General features: G+C 45.3%; 1 protein-coding gene across 5 annotated transcripts in view; it reads left to right on the top strand.

Annotated features, from left to right (window-relative positions):
* The window catches only part of LOC119169614 (uncharacterized), an 84,672-nt gene that overhangs the window by 37,099 nt on the left and 23,679 nt on the right, over positions 1–23,894 (top strand). For 3 of the 5 annotated variants that reach the window (XM_075887199.1, XM_075887198.1, XM_075887201.1), the window contains exons 19-22: positions 434–610; positions 14,439–14,567; positions 16,252–16,385; positions 22,451–22,599. In XM_075887199.1, the coding sequence (XP_075743314.1) occupies positions 434–610; positions 14,439–14,567; positions 16,252–16,385; positions 22,451–22,599 (589 nt within the window). The remainder of the gene's footprint in view (positions 1–433; positions 611–14,438; positions 14,568–16,251; positions 16,386–22,450; positions 22,600–23,894) is intronic. The other 2 variants (XM_075887200.1, XM_075887202.1) reach the window with 1 other exon arrangement.

Genomic DNA, 23,894 nt, shown 5'->3' with positions numbered 1-23,894 from the left:
CTACTTACAGCAACATGATCTTCTCATAAAACTTGTTTTTAACAGCTAGTGAAATTTAGATTAAAAATTTGAGTGAATGCTTTAACGAGTGGACTTGTTGAAACGTTGCCTCGAACAACCTCACACGTCTTCTTATTCAAGAATTTCTCGTCTTCCCATGAACTTCTGCTTTAAGTTAGCTTCATTAGCATTCCCATCTGTGGCAACTTTCGAGCAGCGGGCCTGTTCACTGCACCCTAATATACAGTTGCCTATTTTTAAAAATATCTGGACAATGCCTAAACATTTTTTTGCACATATTAACAATTTTTAGCACTTTTTGACTTTGACTTTTATAGCTACAAAGCTTATAGGTCGACGTTTCAGCATATGGGAACATTTGGATTGTTTCTTTGAAGTCAGCGTGTTAAAAGAGGTGAAAATGCCTATGCAGAAGCCAGCCCAGGACAGCACAAGTTCGGAAGACAGGAGTGCGAGTTCATCGTCATCGGAGAGCATGGCCAGCGGCCAGCGCACACCATTCAAGAACGAGTCTCGTCGCAACAAGCGCCGCCACTACACCATCTCCGGCAGTCATCCTTTCCTGGAGCAGCATTCACCACCTAAAATGGTAGGTGGATGCTTTCTCGTAAAGCTCAAGCTGGATGCCTGTCATCCTTTTAGCAAGGCCAAGATCCAGGCCCACCAGACATTTGATGTAACCAGGGCAACATCTTTAAGGGCCCCTAAACCACGAAGAGGTTAAAATGTGGTTGTGGTGCTGTGGTTGTGCATGACTCTTTGACAAACGCATAGCTGCAAGAATTTTTCAGAACGAAGCCATAATAGTGGAGTTACGTGTATTTAAAAAGACACTAAATGCAAATAAGTATTTAAGTCAGAGTGAAAACTTAATGTAGAATGTCTAAAACGACTACAGTTAAACCTGCTTATAATGAACTTCCGTCGTATAACAAATTCCTTGATATAACAAAGTGTTTATATTCCCCGCTGTTGCTTCATAGAAGCACATGTATTCGCGACCTCTATGTAACAAAGTAACAGCAGGAGACAACCTCGGTATAGTGAATTTTTCCCACGGGCAATTTAGAAAATTTGCTCCACGTTTTGTTACAAGCATGCATCTTCCGCAACTGCCCCCCCTCCCCCCCCCCCCCCCCCTCGCCGACAAAGCCTGAAGCGGCGCGCCGCGCAGCACGCCCCAGGCGAGAACAAGCGCTCGCTATTGCGCGTCGGTGAGCGCGAGCGGGTCTGCACCCTACGAGCTGGCATTGGTTCTCGCCGCCGCGAGCTCATGCGCAATTGTCCCCCCCCCCCCCCCATACTCTAAATCAAAATAAAAAGAAAGAAAACCACTTTTTCACGTTGGAAGCGCCACGCTTTAGTTAGCATCACATATGCGGGGCCGCGCTGACCATAAAGAACTCTTTACCGAATACTTTTCCGCGGTGTCCATGTCTTTCGCCCTTCGTTTTCGACGTCGTGTGTGCGTGCATAGTTTCACTGCGCGCGCATGGTACGGCCCCTGATGACATTCATCTTTGCTTTTTTATTTATTACGATAGCATTTATGCGAAGAGTCCTGGCTGGTTTATTGCCGTCGCTGTCGCAGACATATCCAATATGAAAACTTGAGGGGAAAAAAAGACGCCCGCGCTCGGCACCCAGCTCGTCACGATGCGCGGACGTGCGCTTATCTCCCACGCGTACTTTGCCCGGAGAATAGAGAGGAGAGGGGAGGGTTAATGCCTCTGTGCATGCGCTTGTTCTTTGGCGGGGAAAATAGTGCATTCGACCTTGACCGGAACGATTGCGTTTATTTGCCGCGCGCACAAAGATTACTTCACTCGCTGAACATGCGCCGTTTGCGAAAAAAGCTTTTCAAAAACAACGAAGTAACAACTGGGGCACTTGTCAGTTCGCCCTCATATCTGTACCTGTGATTACGTTTCGTGCCTCGTTTTTATTTGAACACTGCGTTAAGTGTCAAGGGGTAAATGTTGTTAGTGTGCTCTCGTCCTGTGAATTTTAGTGCGTCATTTGCGCGTGAGCAGCGCGTTACACGTTTCCATCTGCTTGTCGTTCTTAGCGTTACATTCAAAGTTGTTGCTATTGCAGTTTAATTGCTTCGCCCTTGCGGCAAAGCTGTGACTTTTCTTGATTTCGGACAACCGTGTCGTCGTCACCAAGGGGATGTCAGATGAGGCATGGAAGCTCTCCGAGACCACAGTGACGACAGATCTTTGGTGGTCAGCTCGTAGCGTGCTTCTGTCTTGCGCCAAGCCACGAGTTAGCAGACTGGTAGCTCTCGTGATTAGCTGATTAGTTCTGGCAACACGACGGCACGTTGAATGCAATGCAATGAACGCGATAGCAAAAAATTGTAATGATATATGAAGTAAGGCTGCAGCCAACTAACTCTTTTGGATCGGATATCGCGGAACGAGCAAATACAGGCTTTCCAGGGAGAAGTGCTCTTTTCACACAGTCACTTCGCGTTGAAACTGCACTGATACTCGCCGAGATAGCAAGTGTGCCAGCGATGGCAACCGCCCTTAAAATCTAAGTTCATAAGTGCTACTCGATCGATTCCCACACCCCCCGTCCTCCCGCCCTCCCCGCGTTATTTCATGCTCATTCAAGACGGATGGTTTATTCTCTGTTTGAGCATTGGACGGCAGTTATAACACGCGGGAAACGTTATCTTATGTACTTTCCAGGTGATAGGAATGGGCCGACTGATTTGATTTCTGCTTCAGCAGTGCTCCCGCGCTTTTACCCGCTCGTGAAAGTTACAAAGCGCGGGGGCATCTTATCAATTTGGACTTGTTACGGAACATGGAGGCGACGTAAAAAACCCGCCGAGTGTATCCATGTAATTTCCATCGCAATAATAACGCAGTTTCTTTACTGTAAAATAAGTGTTTTGGGTTAGCTTTCCTTCATTAACCCTCTTGTTTAACTTGCGCGTTTATTTTACTAATTTTCGTACCAAACCTGCATGTAACGAAATCCTCTTTATAGGGAATTTTTTTTTAGACTTCATCAATTTCATTGTATCCAAGTTTAAGAGTATATTATCAACAGCAGTGCCCTGCTTACGAAGAAATTAATGCAAATGCACGGGAACATGAGTAAGACATTCGCAAAATGATCCCGATGATGTTAGACTTACCGCCTACAATTAATCACTAGTAATCTAACTAGCTCCACTAAATAAAGCACCTTCCATGCATTTAGAGACGTAATAAAATGTTGCTTGTTTGTTTATGTTTCATTTTTGCAAAAAAGAACCGCTGGACATTGGTGAATGGCACGGGTGGTTCAAAAGTCCCATTTTCGCCTAGTTAAACCGGACAGGTCGTACGATCTAGCGGGGCCCAGTTGAACGAAGCACGCCTGCAATCTCGGAGGCCTTGGCAAGAAGTTGTTCAATGGCCGTTGTTGCTGCCATGGCTACCACTACTTTCGTGCTGCTGCTACTAATGTCAGCAGCCGCGCAAGAAAGCCGGGTAACAAAGTGCACGGATACAGGGACGTGAAAGGTTCCCACTTGAGGCGGGTAATTCAAAGTGTGCTGACATGATTCAGACCACAATAACGTGATTTTATTTCAAAATACGCACTTTCTTAGCACAAAAGTAGCACTACAAGGTTTCTAGACCGCTATTTCAGCACTCAACATTAACCTAATATTTTCATTTTGTGTTCCTTCGAAGAACCTAAAAGGGGCCCTCGCCTGCTTTGCTCTTTCCTTCGCTTCACTCGGTTAGTAAGTTGATCTCTCCACCTAGCCGAGCGCTCCTCCTAGAGCGGTGAGTGCGGGCACCTGTGGGTAAAGCAAACGGGTTTGTTTTAGTGCTGATGTGACCAGATGCAGGTGATGGTACCACAGCCAGCGCTAGGCACGCTGAAAGGCGTAAAGAAGATTGTTTCCTAGAGTTCCTGGCATGCGCCGGGCTTATACACTGCCATTTTTGGCAATGTTAATTGTGACGAATTATGAGCTCAATGTGTGTGTGTGTGTGTACATGAAATGTTGAAAAATTATGGAAGGTGGTTTAGGGTTAAAAACACAGCAGTATAGAACATTCAGACAGGTGAAACCATACAATAAGAAACTCACTCGTGAGTCAACGGACTCGGACTTCCCACGATAGTGGGCCACACAGCAGGGAGATTCAGAAGGGAAACAGATAGTGTGAAATTAACTACAATGCATTAACCACGATGCAGTTAAACATGTACACTTTGTTTGTGCTCTAATTTATCATCTTTCTTTATCAATACACTACGTGCAAAGAAATATTGCACATTATTGTTTATACGTTTCGGAAGTCCCCACGTAATTTGTGCACCCTCTTCCAGGAGCGCAAAAATTATGAGAAAAAGTGTGCGAATTATGCGAGTAAATACGTATTAGAATTATCAGTACTGGCATGCCATCACAAATTGGGTAATAATTCTTTTATAATAAATATAACTTACTCGCCAACTTGTTTTACTTCTAAGGATAATATTGCTTGCACAAGCTCATGAATTGTATCAAGGGAAATAAAATTACTATTATTATTATTGGTGTGTCTCCCATGTAATTATTTGTTCATTGATAAGGAGGGATCATTTTTGTTCTAAAATGAATCATGGCCTTTTGATAGCTTTTTTTTTTCGTGATACCACTTTTAACAGTACAGTCTACGCTCGTTATAATGGACCCGGGTACAACGGACTTTTGGATACAACGGACCATTATTCAGCCTAAGATTGGTCTGTGTATTATATTAATGAAGCAAAGTTCGCTTTTAACGGACTGCGATACAACGGACTATCGGCTACAGTGGATCAAATTAGCGGCAGTTTTTTTAGAAATTGCACACCAATAGCAGACTTTTGCTGTGTTGACATGGGCTAATAACAGATTTGACAACGTCACTTTCTGCGAGCTAGAGCCACGGTAATTTTAAATTGCAGCTGGCAACATTGGGGGCTTTCAGCCAAGCCAGTCTGAGAGCACGTTGGCGATGTTGGCTGTGTTCCAATTCTTAAACGGCCTACGCAGACTGTTTCTTAGACGGTCTACGCAGACTGTTTAGAAGAGGGCCTACGCATTCTTAGACGGTCTACGCAGACTGTTTAGAAGAGGGCACTGAGCCCATGCTGTCCGAAAATCGGAACACGTCTGGACGGCTTTTATGCGACGAGGCACCACCTCACGTTGAAAAAAGAAGCTAAAATAACCAAACGTTACAGTTGTATTTTCTGGCTTATTTCGTGCTGAAATCGAAAACAAATAAATGTTACTCACACTGAGCGTCTGGGAAGCGTCTGCTTGTGTGCAGACGACCATTCCGGCGAGATTAGATCTACCTGAGCGATTCGGTGAGCCGTCATCTTGTTTAGACTGCAAAGTAGCCTGCATCGTATTTGTTTACGATGCAGTCGTCTCGAAGTTGTCTATTTCGTCGGCTACATGAGAATTGGAATTGGATTTAAGATGGCCGCCGTTCATTTAGCTGTCTACTTAGCCGTCTACGGTGAGTATTAAAACACACCTGTTATGCACGAACGTAGCTAGTTGATGCCATTTTGCCCTTGTGTTCCTGTGCTTGACTGTTCTGTCTATTCGCTCATTTCGACGTAATGGCCTCCAGAAAGCGGAAGCAAATTTCACTGAATGACAAGCTCAAGATGGTGAACGCGGTTGCACGTGGTGAGAAACAGGTGGACATTGCAAAAACAATGGGACTGTCCAAGCTGACTGTGAGTTCAAGTTTAAAAAGTAAGAGTATTGCCGGCAAGCAAGTGTCGGGGGAAATTAATCCAAACCGTTTCAGGCTCCGCGAGACAACGTAGCCAGACGTTGAGTTTGCACTACTCGTGTAGCTGCGTGATGCCTGATCTCGCAATATTCCTGTGAACGGATTCTTACTGAGGAAGTGGGCCGAACAGCTAGCTGTGGTCCTCAGACACGACGGCGTCACTTTCAGCGATGCATGGCTGGAGCGCTTCAAAGCAAGGCACGGCGTCACATTCATGCAAGTTTGCGGTGAACGCAACAGAGTGTGTGTCGACGCTGTCGCCGAATGGCAAACCATTGAACTACCAGCGCTTCTTGCCAGATGCAGTGAGGAGGATGTATTTAATGCAGATGAAAATGGTTTATTTTATAAGGCCAAGCAGAATAAGACTTACACGGTTTCTGGCAGTCACTGTCATAGTGGTAAGCGCTCCAAGGAGCGTTTGTCCGTGTTATTTTGTTGTAACACCGGCACTGAGAAGAGAAAACTGTTTGTGATTTGCAAAGCCAAGCAGCCTCTTGCCATGTGGCATGTAAAAAGCATGCCAGTTGAGCAGACTGCTAATACAAAGGCATGGATGACGAAGGACATCTTCAATGCCTGGCTATCGCAGTTCGACCGGGAGATGTTAAAGCAGAAGAGGAAGGTGCTACCCTTCCTGGAAAACTGCTCCAGCCACATGAAGCCACCCCAGATGGAAGCAATTGACCATTTAAAGAAAAGTGAGCGCCCCCTGTCATGTAAACAGGAAAGCTTCGCTTGTGCTTTTGGTTGGAAAACATCTTCGCCAACTAACATGCTCAAGGCAGTGTTTAGCGGTTCAGGTGCGCTTGTTTTGTTACTTTAGGGCCAAAAACAAGTGCCAATTATTGAAATAACATGGTGAAAAAGGAAAACATTCCATTTATGTTTGTATAAAAGGTGAAAAGAAAGGATTTCTCACGTTTCAGTGTCAGCAACAACTAAGTGAGGTGATACCTGCACTCCGCTACTTCGACTGTTCGCCAAACTTATCGCGCCTGCTCCTTCAAGAAAGAACATTATGTTATACACTTGAGGTTGAGCCTTCAAATGTCTGACGATGAACTAGGTTCGATGAGGGCGGCTTGTGCACTGTCTGTGATGCGTGGTGTTAGCGTGAAAATGGCAGTGTTCGTCGTTACTACGGGTCACATCGTTGGAATGTCCTGCGACTGTGTTACCGGGAAAGATATCTTTTTATATATCGGTAGAGTGTACTATAGGCGTTTCTAGTACATTCTGATATGAATGCCTCTAGTTAAAAGCACCAAAGTGTTAAATGACGATGTAAACAAATAGGCACTTTCCTAATACGCTACATTGGATTTCTTCATGTAACACGAGTTTCTACTACTATACCGTATATATTTCGCACGTATAACCCGCACCAAAAACCCAAAAATTTCAGTGGCAAAGTGGAGGTGCGGATAATACGCCGGGTTTTTCCTATAGTGCTGCTTCACAGCAATGCGTGTTGTGCTGTGAAGCCCTTTAACAGTGTAGCGAAGGCTACGAAGGCGGTTTCCGCAGATTCGTGTTGCTCCGCAAGTAGCACGGCAGCTTGCGGCTGATTTTGGTTTCGCTTGCTTGCATCGTTGAAGCGTTTAGAAAAACATTTGGGGAGAGACAATTCGATTGTTCAGTGTAAAATCTCACTGTCACACCACAAGTATATTTTTTGGACGTTCGCGGCCGCTCAGTGACCCTCCACATGTCCCTACGCCACGGACGCCGTGTTTACTTTTGGAAATGGCTTGCCGAAAAGGTGGTGCTGTGTAAGAAAGTTCCATAATAAATAAAGCAGTATTTATTCCAGCAAGGCAAATGAGATGTTATAGTGCCTATAGAGATTGTTGCGCTCGAACTTCGTGCGTTCCCCGAATAACTATGTTACCCACCCCGTGGCCGGCGACCCCTCGCCAACAAGGAAGCAGGGCCACCGGAATGCAAGACGATGACTGTCTGCTGGCCACAAAGGACGCGACAACTCCCGTGCTCCGAGGGGTGCAATTATGGCGCCTTACAGGAGACCAAGCCAGGCTGCAGGTGGCCGGTACACGTGGAAGGTACACGTACGCGTCCGCCGAACAATCAGAATCAGCGGAGGCGTTGGCATTGGTGCACGGGCCAATTGTATTGATGGCCTGTCAGCCCGGCATCGCGGGAACTTACTCGGAGGCGCTTTTCCACAACCTGGCAACGCCCGTCGTCGATCATTCCGAGAACCGATGTGAAAGAAACCTGAGCGACGGCGGAGAACCGATGAGTGCGCAAGAGGCGGTGGGTCTTCGAGGTTGTGGCGAGGAGAGACACATCCGTGCGTTCCGATTGGACTGTAAGAGTGGTGCGTTCCGATTGGACTGTAAGAGTGGTTGAATGGGGAGACAGGGGATAAAACCAGGGGTGCAGGGACAGTGAAAGAAAGGAAAGAAACGAATAAACGTCTCTATATCCAGATGATGTCGGAGCGGTCGTTTCCTCAAGGTGCCAGCAGATGAAAAGTTCTCGTCTTCGGCTTCCTTGGCGGCAGCAGCAAATGTCTCGCAACAAGCGAGAGGCGAGTGGAAAGAACCAAACGGAACGTAACTGAGATATTATCAGTAAATTAATGTACTACTTTTAACACTGTAGCAGGCATGCATTTCGGTTCTGTTGTTTCCAGGGTGCTGTTACAGTGTACTAGAAGGTGTAGTGCTGTCAAGTTGTCGCCGAGTGTGAGCGCTCTTTACCTCGCTGATACTGCAAGTTCTCCACATCTCGACCCGTTCGCCAAGCCTAAGTCGATCTGTTCTGTCACCATGAGTAGCGTACGGTGGCAGGCCTTCACGGCACAGCAAAAGCTTAAGATCATCGTCGTCGCTGAGGAATTTGGAAATCGCGAAGCGGGAAGACGGCACGATGTGGACGAGTCCTGTGTGCGACTGTGGAGAAAGAAGAAAGAGAGCCTACAAGCCGCGCACCGCGACCGTAGGTCATTTTGTGACCCCAAGACTGGTGAGCTGGAGGCAGAGCTAGTAAAGTTCTTCGAAGATGTAAGAAGCAGAGGTCATGCCGTATCGACCGAGATGGCCCAAGTGGAAGCGCGGCGACTTTCGAAGGAGCTAGGCCTACCTCGCGAGTTCCGTGTGAGCCGCGGATGGCTGCACCGCTTTGTGAAGCGGCAAGGGCTCTCAATCAGACGGCGGACTACAATATGTCAAAGCTTGCCAGCTTCTTATGAGGAGAAGCTGCTCAAGTACCAGAGATATGTAATTGGCCTGCGAAAGCAGCACAATTACATTTTCTCGCAAATCGGCAATGCGGATGAAACTCCTGTTTATTTTGAAATGCCGTTGGACACAACGATTGAGAAGACGGGCAGCAGTTCGGTGAGCGTGCTGACCGGCGAGAACACGAAACTGCGCATCACAGTCTTGCTTTGTGCCCTCGCCGACGGCACGCAGCTGCGACCGTTAGTCATCTTGAAAAGGAAAACTCTACCAAAGGTTCATTTGCCTGCCGGTGTGGTGGTGCGCGCACACGAGAACGCGTGGATGAACAGTGACTTGTTCGTAGACTGGATCAAGACGGTATGGGAGAAGAGGCCCGGTGCGATGCTCGCAAAGAGGTCCATGCTCGGGTAAGGTTCCTTTTGGCGTTACATAAGTCAGTTGCTAGACTTTGGGGTAATTGTTGCCAGACTGCCGCTAAATTTGGCTGAAAATTTTTTCTTGTAGTTGTGGCTCCGCCGTAAGAGTTTGGTGCCATTCGTGGTGCATTTCGCGAGTGCATGAGCGACGCTGGCCGTTTTAATTAACGGAATGAACCGAGCCTAGCAGAAGTCGAGCGTGGTGCTGCTGTGCAATTAAGAGGCCGTTTTAGTTCTGTTTTAATTAATGGAATGAACTGCGTATTACAGAATTCGTTTTATATTCACGGAATGAACCGAGCCTAGCAGAAGTCGAGCGTGGCGCTGCGGTACAATTGGGAGGCCAATTTAATTTACGGAATGAACCGCACATTACAGAATTCGTTTTAATTAACGGAATGAACCAAGCCTAGCAGAAGTCGAGCGTGGCACTGCCGTGCAATTAGAAGGCCAATTTAATTAACGAAATGAACCGCACCTAGCAGAAGTCGAATTCGTTTTAATTAACGGAATGAACCGCGCGTTACAGAATTCGCTTTATTTACGAAATAAACCGCACATTGCGCAGCAGCGCGGCGCTCGACTTCTGCTAGGCGCGGTTCATTCCGTTAATTAAATTGGCCTCTTCATTGCGCAGCAGCGCCACGCTCGACTACTGCTAGGCACGGTTCATTCCGGTAATTAAAAAGGCCAGCGTCGCTCGTTTGCGAAATGCACCGCGAATGGCACCAAATTCTCACGGAGAAACCACAACTACAAACAAAAAATTTTGCTGTCAAATTTAGCGGCAGTCTGGCAACAGTAACCTTCCCAGTCTGGCAACCACTTATGCAACGCCAAAAGGAACTTTGCCCATGCTCGTTCTTGACTTGTTCCGCGGCCACACAACTGAGGAAGTGAAGGACCGCCTTTCACGTAACGGCACCAACTTAGTTGTTATACCCGGTGGAATGACGTCAATGTTGCAGCCTCTAGATGTGTAGCTTTACAAGCCCCTCAAAGCGCATGTCAAGGGCTATTACGCCGAGTGGATGGCTGAAGGCTGCTACGACTTGACGCCGACAGGACGAGTCCGAAGGCCTGATATTGCTCTATTCTGCAAGTGGATTGTCGAGGCATGGAAGGCCATTCCAAGTGAGATGGTGCGACAAAGTTTCAAGAAATGCTGCATCACAAACAACATGGATGGAACCAAAGATGACTTTGTGCATAATAGTGAGGACTGCGGCTCAAGTGATAGCTGTAGCGAGAGCAGCGACAGTGAGTGAATTGTGACTGGCCTTGCAGACAGCGTATTCTGCTTGCTAAATAAAGCTTTTTCTGTGTACATATGTGCTATGTTGCTTGAGCAGTAGCTTTTGTACAGCCTTTCCTGTATATCAAATGTGCGGGCAATACGCGAGGATTTTTTTTTTTTCTTTCTCGGTGAGCTGAAAGTGGGGGTGCGGATTATATGCAGGGGCGGGTTATACGCGCAAAAATACGGTACATAAAGGGGCTACCGATGCAGCTGCCACTAATGTAATGTGACTATTAAATTACCCATGCTTCTATCAATTATGGTTTGCACAGATACGTGATCCTCTCGTATTAACGGAAGTATTGTGAGGTCTATTAGAAACGCTAATATACGCAAGACTTGTGTGCTGCCGTGGTACACTAATAAGATCCTAAAGTGTTAGTTCAGCCAGCGCTGGTTCGACACCTATGGCGAGCTGCGTGCGCCACACTCCTCTCTTTCAATAAAGGCTCGTCCTTAACTAACCTTTCATATGCCGTTGTCCGAGCATCTCTTTTCAGCAAGTATACTTGCAGACGAGAGCCTGTCAGAGTTAGTGCTCATTCTCGGTTTAGCTGTGAGAAAAATCAGCAAAAACTCAAAAGAAGGATGATAAAGGCATAGCTTATCACACACAATCACCTGTAATTTTCGTAGGTTTTTCTCACATCTAATCATGAAATATCAGGCCTAGCTCTTCACGCTTCTCTCTCAATAAAATAGTTCGCACAGTGTGCTGGCATATTCACCCTAACTACGAAAGCAAGGCTGCTCAACCACGGCAAATGAATTTATGACTGGCGGCCTGCCGGGAAGATGTTTTCCAACCAAAACCAAAATGCCTGTAGAGGGTGCTACTTGTGCCGTTACTGTTCATGCGCAGTAGTTTTCGCACAAATGGTCAATTGAGCCGGTCCAATTTCCGCCAAATGTGACCTCGGTACTGCAGCCGATTGACTAAGCAGTCGTGCATTACGTGAAGGCTGCCTACCAAACTCACCTTGTCGTACGCCTGCTCTTTGACATGCAGAATAATCAGGCATCGAAAATAAAAATCAGATTTCCTGTGGAAGTGTTGGCAAGCGTTTGGCAGAAAGTCAGCGGTACGTTAATTTAAAATTGCTTCAGGAAGGCTGGTTTTCAACAAAATGATGGCAGCGCCGACAACAGTGCAGATGAAGAGTCGTCTGTCCCAGATGAAACATCAGACCCATTGGTGTGGCCGTCGGTCAGGGAGGCATTCGGGAAAGACAGCTTCTCTGACTTCATCACATTTGACTACAACGTCGTCGACAATGAGGAGGCTGATTGACGAGAAGGTGAGAGCGACGATCGAAGCCCGTTCTGGGCTGTCATCAGATGACAGCGAGCAAGAAGACAAGTCTCCTGCAGTAAAGCTGACTTCACAGCAGGTGATTGACCGCGTTGATAATTTGAAGGCATACTTCCAGCTGCAGCAAGATGAATGCAGTGTTGAAGTGTTGCAGCTGAGTGAAATGCGATGCAAAGTGATAACATTATCGCTCAAGGGTGCTCGTCAATCGTTGATCACTTTTTTTAAGCAGTTCTAAATAAAAAGTTCTTGTTTGCGTTTTGCATTAGATGTTCGTCGCTCATTGCAGTAACGTTGTTAGGCATCGCGACCATGATTTGAAAGCAAGATGTTCCGGTGCTCCGAGCAGGTGAGTACCGCTGTTAAATCGCTTCTGGCAATAAGTGGCCCTACTTCAGCAGAGATGTCTTCGCGTCTGCACAAAAAAGAATTAATTCGGAGCCGATCAACAGGAACCGATGAAAACGCCTTTTATTAGCAGACTAAGTTTTGCTGCTGTGCATGAGCCACATGGCGTCCCTGCATATACTGTAACGGCTCTGTGCTGCAATTTTGTTAATAGCCGCTCCTAGTAATTGAAATCTTGTGTAACCATGCTAGTGAATGCAACCAGCAGACCTAGCCTGTCCCATAATTCTAATCGGAATCATCACACCCCCCTCTCGCCACGAGGTATGGATGTTACAGACTGCGGATGGAAAGGACTTATTTTGCGGGATTATCATGGTCCATTGTAACGAGAATAGACTGTACTGCAATTTTATTGCGAATATGAAAAAGGTAAGATTGATCATCATTGGCTCCTCTCGTAATTACCATCTTTCCTAATTTACTTTTGAAACTCATTACAATGGACACACTTACAACGAACATTAGGATATAATTGACTAAAATATGAGGCCTGCAAGGTAGTCAGGACTTCTTTACAGCGGACTTTTCTGCCATGGAAATTCTAAATTTTGTAACTTCCGACTTAGAGAATGACGTGGCATGCTTTTGAGACGAGAACAATGCCGCAGATATCGGCGTACCGATTTAAGAACGAAGGCCGCCTCTATCCAATCTGTTAATGATTAATTGTGGCAAGCTTTAGTGATGAAAAATCGGCTCACGGTGGGCTTGGTTTTGCGTATTGGGGCACTGACGCGCGAAATCGCTGGCTGCTGCCACCGCTGTTTCAAGCGGTCAGTGCGTGGTGAGCATGGCTGAGGTCCACTACCGAAGCGCAAGATTCGCGGTTCTAAGGAGCCAGCGATCGATATGATTTGTTGCTTGTGACGAAACACATTACAGCTTCTCCGCTCTCGCATATCCACTAGCGTGATAGTCTTGTCCGCCAAGTTCGAGACAGAGCTAGGCCTAGCCACGACTTCGATCAGAAAGCGCTGCTGCGATGTGCATGGCTGCGGTGCCCGATGTTTCAAAATATGACATGCTCGATCGCGAGGACAAAGATCTGTGCCGCGGTGGTGTTTGTCGCAAGGTCATAAGTGCTGATGAGCAGAACCATCTTGCCAACAAGTCAACACTACAACAATTATGCTCATGCGCTGTACTCATCGCGATGTTCGCGACGAGTACACTGCACGAGCGTAATCTGTAGACTGAACATCCGCTTGTTGCTGCCTTAACAACCCGTGAACACAGAACGAGCATGAAAATGCGACTAAGTAGTGCGATTTTAGACAGCCGCGGCCGTGCGACACACTAGAAGCAGACGACGATGCTATCCCGAGGGCGTATCCGGAACGAGCATTGGACTAGCGAGGCGTACTGGAGCAATACGGCAAAAGCAGCCAACTGGAGTCCTTGAAATGAATTTCAACCATCTGCTTTTTCAACACAGAATGTTCTTTACAAAATACTTTTATGACGAGCTCAAAATGGTGGTGGCCAGTTGTGTCGTCGTGAAGCTATAAATTTTTGAAAAATGTCTTTTTTTTTTTAGACTTCCACGGTGATTTTCACCATCTCAGCAAGTGCAAAAAACGTTTTACAGTACTTCTACGTAGTTTTCAGTGAAGATATTTTGGAATCAGATAGAAAAACGGCTACAAACACTGAAGAATGATTTCCAAAAAATCAACTTTTTTATGCTCCATTGCCAATGCATTGCATTGCCAATGAATTGCATTGCCATTGCAATTTGACATGACTCGTGATTCTCTTGGGTCATAACAGACCCATTCAGTGTTTCTATAAAAGTCTGTTGTAACGGTACTTTCATTTTACATACTCCTTTTACAACAGACCAAAATCCTCTTCACTATGGACGTCTGTTGTAAATGAGGTTATACTGTACTGCGACAGTCTTAACTGGTTTATTTTTCCCGTCATCATTTATTCGTGCATTTTTTTTTGCGCACCTTGCTCTTGCAGCCCACTGGCCTGCGCTCACGAGATGACATGGACATGGAGCGATGCCTGAGAACCGTCAACACGCCTGACATTGTACGCTCCACTATAAAGAAGTCTGAAGTCTTCGATGAACAGACGATCGATATGCAGGTGGGAATGCTGTATACTTGCTGTGTAGCATAATTCTTAGAAGTATTCTCAGGCTCTATTAGTGATATTACAGGTGTACCTCGATATAAGGAACATGGCTGTTCTGAAATATCGGATATTAGAAAACAATTCAAGTTGTCTAACCAGTACTGTAATATAACAAGCATGTAATGCCAAGGTTATTGATTAGTCTAAAAATTTATTTCTTTACTTTCTTCAAAACAGTACAATAAAACCTCAAAATTTCCACCCTCATGAGCTTATCAAATCTGTTAAGTTACTGTCGCACATTTGTAAGATATTGGTCGCATCTTTTTGTTAACGGAAATCATGGCCTAATACCGAGGTGGAAAAAGGCATTGAGATACCACTGGCCACGGTTTTTGTGCAAACTCAAATGAAAGGCTTGGGATTTACAAGGATTTTCGAACGCTTCAAGTTATATAGAATGTGCCCCTTTGCATAGGTGCCATCATGATCTCTCTCTTTGTTTTTTGTTTGTTTGTTTGTTTTGCGATGTTGAAGAAAGAAAGCAGTGTATCACTTTGTTATGAGTTAAAGAAAATGTAGGATTTTAAGTACAAAATTATATGTTCATTTGATTTCAGTTTTCACAACTGATAACAAAACTTTGAGTAAATGCTCGATTGTGACAAGTTTCACTGAATCGTGTTCATCATTAAGCTGCAGTCATATTTTAAAACATTCCGTATTTTCTTGCATATAACCCACCCCTTCAGCCTTAACTTCAACTCTATTAACTCTAGCTCCCCTGCATAAAACTCGCACCCTCACATTTAAAGCACATTTTTTGCATTTCGGTGTGGGTTATGTGCAAGATAATGCAGTACATATTTTCTTGTTTTTGACTACTGCTTTACTTCATACATGGTGTCTAGAAAAGTTGTCCTAGTCATACTAGTATACCCAAGTTATTCTTTTTGGCCAAGAACTTTATTACTGTGAGTTGGATTAAATATGCACGTGTATTCCCTCAACTCAGTAGCCTTTCTTTTTCTTTTTTAATAAAAGCTTTGAGTCAGTGTAAACAGTTATTGAAACACTCTTACGGCATCGCTGTCATAAAACTGTCTCTAGCCCCTTCAGTCACGAATTATGACGCTCGGTCAGAAATGTGTCTAATTCGCGTGGCATATTTCTAAGGCACTGAGTGTTACATTTCAAGTAAGAAAATGAAAAAAGCATTGTTTTGTGTGAGTATTAGTAATCAAAGTTAATGAGTAAATAATTGTTCAATTATTCTGTCACCAATCAGTATCAGTACAAAAAGAATCCACTGTTGGGCCCGAAACTCATGCATTGTTTGTTCTTTGGTTGTAGTCGCTTTGAGCGCAGAAAAAAAAAACCTTTTCACGTTGGTCCTGGAGTGCGTCACATCGAACATTCGTAGAACATGGTAGTGTATCGAGCAAATGGATCCTGTGCAGAAATACGCAGCATAATGAAGTCAAATGATCACCAGCAGTCCACTCAGGAGGCACGCACGAATGTGCACACTTAAGTTTCAAGCCATTTGACGTAACCCGCATTGTGAGACATGCTGTCGAATTTGGCGTGTGCATTTGTGCACACCGTGACTAAAAGGGCTATCTTACCTTCGCCATTTATTTTTATTCATGTTGGAGTTTTATGATCATTGTTCTGCTTCGTTTGCTGTTTATAGATTGGCCTTCCGCAGAAGATTCTCATTCCCGAGCGGTACATTGAAGTGGAGTCCGAAAACGTTTCTGCCGTGGAGCAGCTTCGGAGAAGCCTCAAGGCGGCCAACATTCGCAAGATGCTGACGGAAACTGTCGGGTATTTGCCTCCTTTATTCAATTTTCATTTGTCTAGGCTAGTGTTTGACATTGCACTGTCGCTTCATCGAATCAAAGCTCACTATAACAAAGTTGCATCTTACACAAAAATAAGTTTGTTACATCTAAAAATTCGTTACAATGGTTTATTCCCAACGCTACATTCATTGCAAGGCTATTTTTTATTTACTTAGCTATAACTGGTATTTTGTTATATCCAGGTTCGTTATATCGAGGTTTGTTTTATCATTTTGAACTTCAAAGGACGTGCATGATAGGTATACTGATAACTGGAAATAAAAATTGTATACCAATCTAAAGCATATTTAAATGCTGCGCATACCTTGGACAGCCCCTTGAGATTGCAAAAAGAGCAGTAATATGTAACAATTTCGTAAGCCTTGTGAAACGCTGCACGTAAGCTCACTTGTCTTTTGTTTTTTATTTCTACTTTCTTGTTGGATGTGTTTACTGGACCAGGAGGTCTTTCGCATTCTTAACCTTTTAATTAAGGGTCAACTTCTTTTCACGAAATGTGTCCCGAAAATGGGGCATTTTTATTGCTGAATTAAATTCTTCTGGCGAATATGTTTTAAAAAGTTGTCTAAATATTTTGTGTAGTTGACCGTGAAGTGACAAGAAATTCATTTGTGGTGTTGCATACACACATTTTTTTCTTCTTGAGTAACAGCAAGATTAATTCTTTAAAAAAAGCCTTTGCAACTGCTAAAAATTTATGCGAGAAACATCTATGTTCTTCACAGATATACAAAAATTACCTGCATGAAGTAGTGTTAAGTGAGGACATGATGAGACACTTTTATTGTGATAGCAATTATATGCACACGCTTGGCAGGTTTTTGCTGTCACTGTCACCTTCTATATAATCTTCAAATTGATAGTATCCCCCCGCACATTGTATATTCTTTCTATGGGTAAACACGCGCGAGTGGGGGTGTCAAATGCAGCCAAAACAGAGATTCAAACAAGTCAGTCCATCTCCATCTCTTGGAATGTGCATGCGATAACGTCACCCCGCTTTAAAGAATACGCTCCACTTGTCTTTAACGAGCTTGAAAAGACTCTAGAGGGGAGGGGTCATTGTTTAAGCAGCAAATGTGAACTTTAATTTTAAGGGGGGACGCGGCACTTCGGGACCGAAAATCAGCCAAAAAATCGAGTTTTTGCGGACCTTCTTTTCGCGTTCCCGACATCATTGCGCACCTATTTACAAAATTTCATAGCCGAATACCATCAACTTTTATCGTTATTCAACTTTAAAAAACCAAAAACGGGCGTCCTGCCTTCTAAATTGAGAGCAAATAGCGCAGGTTTCGGCTCTACGATACGCGGGAACTACGCGCTCAATCAGCGCCATTTTGGTCTTGTTTGAAAGAACGCGTTTTCAGCTGTTTTTTTTTATTCAGTAAGCAACATTGAGCGTTTCCCCGGCTCGAAAAACGGGGCCTCAAAGACGAAGAGCCGCGCTCACTGCCATTGGCTAAACGGCGCACGTGACTGAAATGGCGCTTTCCGGTTGGCTGGAAGCTCGCGGCTTGCGCCTGCATACGCTACCCGACGCCATTTTGAAAGGGTTACCGCTGTGACGCCTCGAAATCGGCAGAGCACTCTGAAGCTTCTGATCGTATCGCCATGCCTGGAAACGCAAAAAAGTATCGGACCGTGCACGCATTTGGTCGCAGGAAACGCAAAGGTCGTGGGAGAAAGTCTACGAAGTCATCAGAGCCCTTGGTTGACTCCGACGAACGATGTGTCGACGCTCCGCGGCCGTTCAGCGATGGTGCGACCGAGCGCGTTGCCTCCGACGACGATGACGGTGAAGCGAACTCCGGACGACTACGAATCGACGCCAAGGTGGTGACAAACGCCGAAGTTGAAGAAAATCATGCCCGGGAGAAAGCGACGCTCGACCGGCTTTCATCGGCGCCAGCAACTGCACGGAAAATTGACTTTTTCACCGCGAGTTGTAGCGAGGCAACCGCACAGGACTCGGACCAGGCTACTCCTTATCTGCTTATGCATCTAGATATCCTAAACGCGATAATGGGTGCCTTGTGTTGCAAAGCCTGCCACGGACCGGCTACGATCGTCAGAGGGGATCGGGACTACGGACTTGCCGTGAAAGTGCTAGTGCAGTGTGAAAGGTGCGGCGAGATCGCGAATGAATGGACTTCGCCCCGCGCGAACGGCACGAAAACGTGCAATCCGTTTGAAGTAAATCTTCTCGCTTCGAGGGCGATGGTGGCTACCGGCAACGGCCAAACGAAAATGAACGATATTTTCGCAACAATGGGCATCTCACACCGCGGTATGCACCACAAGACGTTTTAGCGGCATTTGAAGAACACGCTGGCACCCGCTGCAACGCGAGCGGCTGAGTCCGCTATGAGCGAATGTGCGGAAAAGGTTAGAACGATTTATGATGACTTGTGCTTCGGCCACCGGGGCAATATTGCCGTTAGCTACGACGGCACGTGGAAGACGCGAGGCCATTCTTCCCACATCGGCGTGGGCACAGTTATCGAATTATTTAGTGGCTACGTGTTGGACTACGTCGTTCTTTCCAACTTTTGCCTAGGCTGCGAGGTGGGCCCATAGCCTAGTAGTGAGGGCTATCAAGAATGGAAGGCTAACCACAAATGCCAAAAAAATACGAACAGCAAAGCGGGGCAAATGGAAGTGGAGGCGGCTCTAATTCTATTTCAGAGGTCGCTTGAACGCCATGGCCTGCGCTACACAACTATGCTGTCTGATGGAGACTCTAGGACATTTTGCGCCATACAAGACGCCAAGGTGTATGGTTACATTGACGTGCAGAAGGAAGACTGTATTAATCATGTACAGAAACGGATGGGCACCGCATTGAGAAACCTGGTGCAGAAACAAAAGTGCGATGGGAAAAGAGGCCTTGGTGGGAAAGGCAGGCTCACAGGTGAGCTGATCACCAGGCTGAGCACATATTATGGCCGGGCTCTGAAATCGCATGAAGGTGACGTGGGCGAGATGCAAAAGGCTGTGATGGCCACATACCGCCACGTCACCTCCACTGATGAATGCTCGGACCACAGTCTGTGCCCAGCTGGTGAAACTTCATGGTGTCGGCACAATGCCGCAAAAGCAAAGGGTGAGCCCGACCCCAGGCATGCCTACAATCTACCGAAAGACGTGGCAGAGGCATTACTACCGGTTTATACCCGGCTTTCGGAAAGAGCCCTGCTTCAGAGGTGCTAACGCGGCAAAACGCAGAACTCCAACGAGAGCCTACATTCGGTAATCTGGAGTTTGGCCCCCAAGGAGCACCATGCGTCCCTGTTCGCTGTTGAAGCAGCTGTTGCAGAAGCAGTGCTGCGCTTCAACACAGGCAATTTGAATTCTGCAACGGCAATCTTAGGTGAAATGGACATGAATGCGACAAGTACTGGTGCCAGGAGAGCGAGAGAAAAAGACCACCGTCGCAGCATTGTCTCCAACAAGAAAAGAACAGCCTCATTGGAACTCCGGAAGCTAGTGAAGAGGAGGCATGAGCACAGAATGCATTCAGACTATGCTTCTGGTGCGTTTTGAGGTTGTCTTGTTGCATCTTCTGCAATAAAAATGTGTGCCCACGTTTTTTCTCGATTTCTCAAAACGACAATTTTCATGTGCTTCCCATTATGCCGGAGCAATATCTCTTGTTCTATCTGGGTTATCATTACGATTTCTTTTTTGTTTCGAAGATAAATGCAGGGGATGTGTCGTAAAGTAAGTTTTATTGTAATAATTTTTGGAGAAAATTCTCTAAATGGATCTTTTGTTTCAAGTGTAGATGGGGAAATTTTTCATATCATATTCAACATCCCACAACTTTGCTTCGAAATAGCCCAGAACAATGATTTATACTTTATTGCACACTGTGAACATACCGAATTGGTTCTATGGGTTGCACATCAATATCTATGTTACAGATAATTAGCTAATTAGGCCTTAATTGAAAAAGTCGCAGTTCATTATATCTTTAAAACTAATTGTCACAGCAAGAAAAGAATTAGATTTTTGAAATCAGCAGTAAAATCAACATAGGCTCTCCAAATTTGACTGAGGTACTCGCAAAAATAAAAGAGTTTTTGGAAGGTGTAGCATCCCCCCTTAAGGGCGCCATCGCTAGCGCATGTGCTGTCTTGTAAGCGATCAGTGGGCGACTTGTATATCCTTCTACGTGCTGCACTGTCAGTGCAGAGACTGCGCAATAAGTGTCCCTGTAGCGGCCACATTCTCTTACACCAGCATTTTGTAGAGTTACGCGAGATTGTATTCAAAAGAGTTAGCTGCCAGCATCACTTCGTAGAACATTACAATTTGTTGCTGTTGCATTCACTGCTTTGCCTTTGTGGTTAAATTGTAACATCTTTTTGTCTAATCAGCATCATCTCGTCATGTACACTTCTGAGATGTTGCTTGCTCATCAACGTTTGAATCTTAACTCATAAGTAATGCCTCATGTGACGAGCTGACATTTACTGAATCAGATTCGGGTCCGCCACTCATGGGGCAATTTGAATTTTGAGGAGTTAGCACTAGACTCACTCTTGCAGCAGAGAAACCGCCTCTCTCTTCCATAGCACTGCGCAAACTGCAAACTGCGCGAGGCAGCGCACTAAAAGAAATTTTGTAGTTGTGAACCCATCCAGAAATCGAAAACAAGCCCAAAACCTATAATACTCATTGGTATCATTGCCAAAGAACGAGAACTGGTTTTGCGAGTCCCCCAAACAAAAAAACGTAATCACAGCGACATCAATTGTGTCAGTCGGCGCCTGCTCGGAAACAGGCATAAATATGTACTGGGAGTATTAAATGAGATATTGACAAGTCCGTTACCTTTTCAAAGATTAGAAACAAGAAAGCCATGAGTTTGCAGGCACAATAAGCGGGTGCTGTCTGAAGGACGAAATCGAAATTAGCCGGTGCACTGCTGTAGCAGAGCATAAAAAAGAAGCGCGGAGGCGTCGGCGCTAGAAAAATATTCATTGTATTCTGTGGGGCAGCACTTGCCAGGCAAGAAAAATGATGAAAAAATGCACGCATTTTGAACATACAGGCAATGACGTGTACGTTTTTTACCTTCAAAGGGTTAAGTGGCATGTTGATCCTCATTCCAGTTAGTAATGACTGCAGGTGTAAGCTTTACTGCACGGTGCTAGGTTTTTTCTGCTAATGTTTAAGTGCATTACGGGGCTGTGTTGTGTTATAACCTGTTAAAATGAATTCTTTATGACTCTGTTCGAAGGCATTTTCTGAATTATAGCTAAATTTATAAAACAGACTTTAACCCACTTTTTCTTCTTTGATAATCAGCATATAAAGACAAAAGTTTTGAAAATTATAGTTTTGAGACACTACTTTATACGACTGAATTGACTCACATGTTCTGAGTGATTCTTTTTAATTACTGTCAAATTTAAATGAAAGAATTGGAGCAGCAGATGGATTTTTTGAGTGCGCATTCGACTCTTACGCCTCCTAATCCATGACTGGAATGCAACTAGCACCACTAAAGCAAGGCAAAAGCAGAAGTTTTTTCTTTCTGGAGTCAAGTTGCGTACATTGCGTGTAGTTATCCCTTTCCGTCGTCGAATTTTGTTGAGTTCCCACTGTTATGCAGCAGTTTCACCCTTGCTGTAACTATCTAATGAATTGCTTGTTCAACAAGTAACTCGGAGCTGTCGTTATCGAGTAACAAAAGCAACACTGCATGATTTGTGAAATCATCCACCATAATGACTAGGCAAACATGCTGAAGGAAGTGCGTCACTCAGAATTCCAGTCCACATCAACAATTTTGGTGAAGCAACTTTTCTTGCTCCACTAGGTGGCTTATGCTCAGAATGCACTGGAACTCTATCACTCTATAATTGTAATAACTCACTCCACAAGGAGAAGCAAAACTTGCTCCAACTGTGACATTGGAATTCAACTTAAGGCTCGGGTTGTTGGGATGTCACTTCGGAAGCACGTGCGTTACTGTGTGAGTGCATGGCCGTTGCTCTGTGGTGCTTGTCGCCGCTGCCCGGGCAGGTACGAGGACCTGGGCGCCCGGGGCTCTGTGGAAGTGTTGCGGTCCAAGGTGGGCGAAGAGAAGAGGCGCCGGGCTCACCTTCTGGCCCTCAGCCATACCATTGCTAAGGAAGTCATGGAGCGAAGCAAGATGGTGGCAGGTGAGCTCTTATTCCACTGGCTCAGCCCTTGGAATGCATAGCGGGGTTTTTCGAAAATAATATTTTCCTCTGTTCCTACCTCCCGCCTTGTGTGACTCAAAATGATAGTCTAATAATCATTTCTGACCAAGTTCAGCTGTTGCGCACTCCTGTAAAGCCAGTACTGACTAATGACGGAATTTCGCTAATTCGTGGCTATATACAGTAGACCCCTGATTATACGACTTTCAGGGTACAATGCAAAACCATCGTATTATGTGGGTGTCATATAATCGAAAAACTAAGATAATAGGCAGTGACACTCAGCCTTGCCAAAAAAAATCGCAGCATATCCACGGAGCGAATGATGATGAGTGGGGCGAAGCGTCCTTTCGTGCGTCTGTGCTTCTGTCCGTCTATCCATGCCTCCATCTTTGTATCCATCCGTCTGGATGGACGGGCGGACGGAAGCACGGACAGACAGACAAGCAAACGTACGAATGCATGGACGGTTGGACACACGAATAGACAAACGCTTCGCCCCACTCATCAGCATTCACTCCGTGGATGTGCTGTGAAAACCACTAACACCATCTAGTTATATTATACCCAAGGACTCATACACACAAGGCCATCTATTGAGCAAGTCATGAACTAGAGGTGGCTACATACAGATTACCTGAATATGCTCACGGCACGACCTTGTGCTCTGCAAAGAAGGTAAATTAAATTATTCTTGCCAGTGGCAGCTATTGGCAGCATTACTTAGTTGGAGGAGGTGCAAGCAAGTCTTTATATTCAACTTAAAAAAAAATCCGACGCGCATTTTTCTAACAATAAACAGAGACCAAAAATTGCCTGCGCATGAAAATGAAACCGAAACCGCGTTGCCAACAGCCTCCTGTCAGAAGGGTCAGACAGTGTCATCACTATACGAAGGGGGGGGGGGGGGGGAGAAATCATATAATGGCTACGAACCATCAGTTTGTGGGTTGCCCAGAATGCCTTCATGTGTGACTGAGCTGTGCGCATTGTAATTTTTTGGCTTGTGAAGTGCAACTAGTGATGTTCTGTTGTTATTATGCACGTTGACCTCGAGTGAGAGTAATTTTGCCTGGTGAAAACAGCTGCGTCGCGCCCTTATGTGTGCGCAAGCCCGTGACCGCGAGTACAATGAAGGAAAATCAGCTGTACGTCGACCAGGAGATGTTTCCATGGACCTAAAACCTAAAAAATATCATATTTCGGCCGGGTGAAGCTCCTCTGTTTGGATAAAGCTTGACTAGGTAACGACATTGGATGCGTGCGCATGTAAT

Source organism: Rhipicephalus microplus, chromosome 2, assembly GCF_043290135.1.
Source record: "Rhipicephalus microplus isolate Deutch F79 chromosome 2, USDA_Rmic, whole genome shotgun sequence".
In the NCBI taxonomy this organism is placed as follows: domain Eukaryota; kingdom Metazoa; phylum Arthropoda; class Arachnida; order Ixodida; family Ixodidae; genus Rhipicephalus; species Rhipicephalus microplus.
The sequence above is the reverse complement of the archived record's forward strand: the minus strand, read 5'-3'. Positions and strand labels throughout refer to the sequence as shown.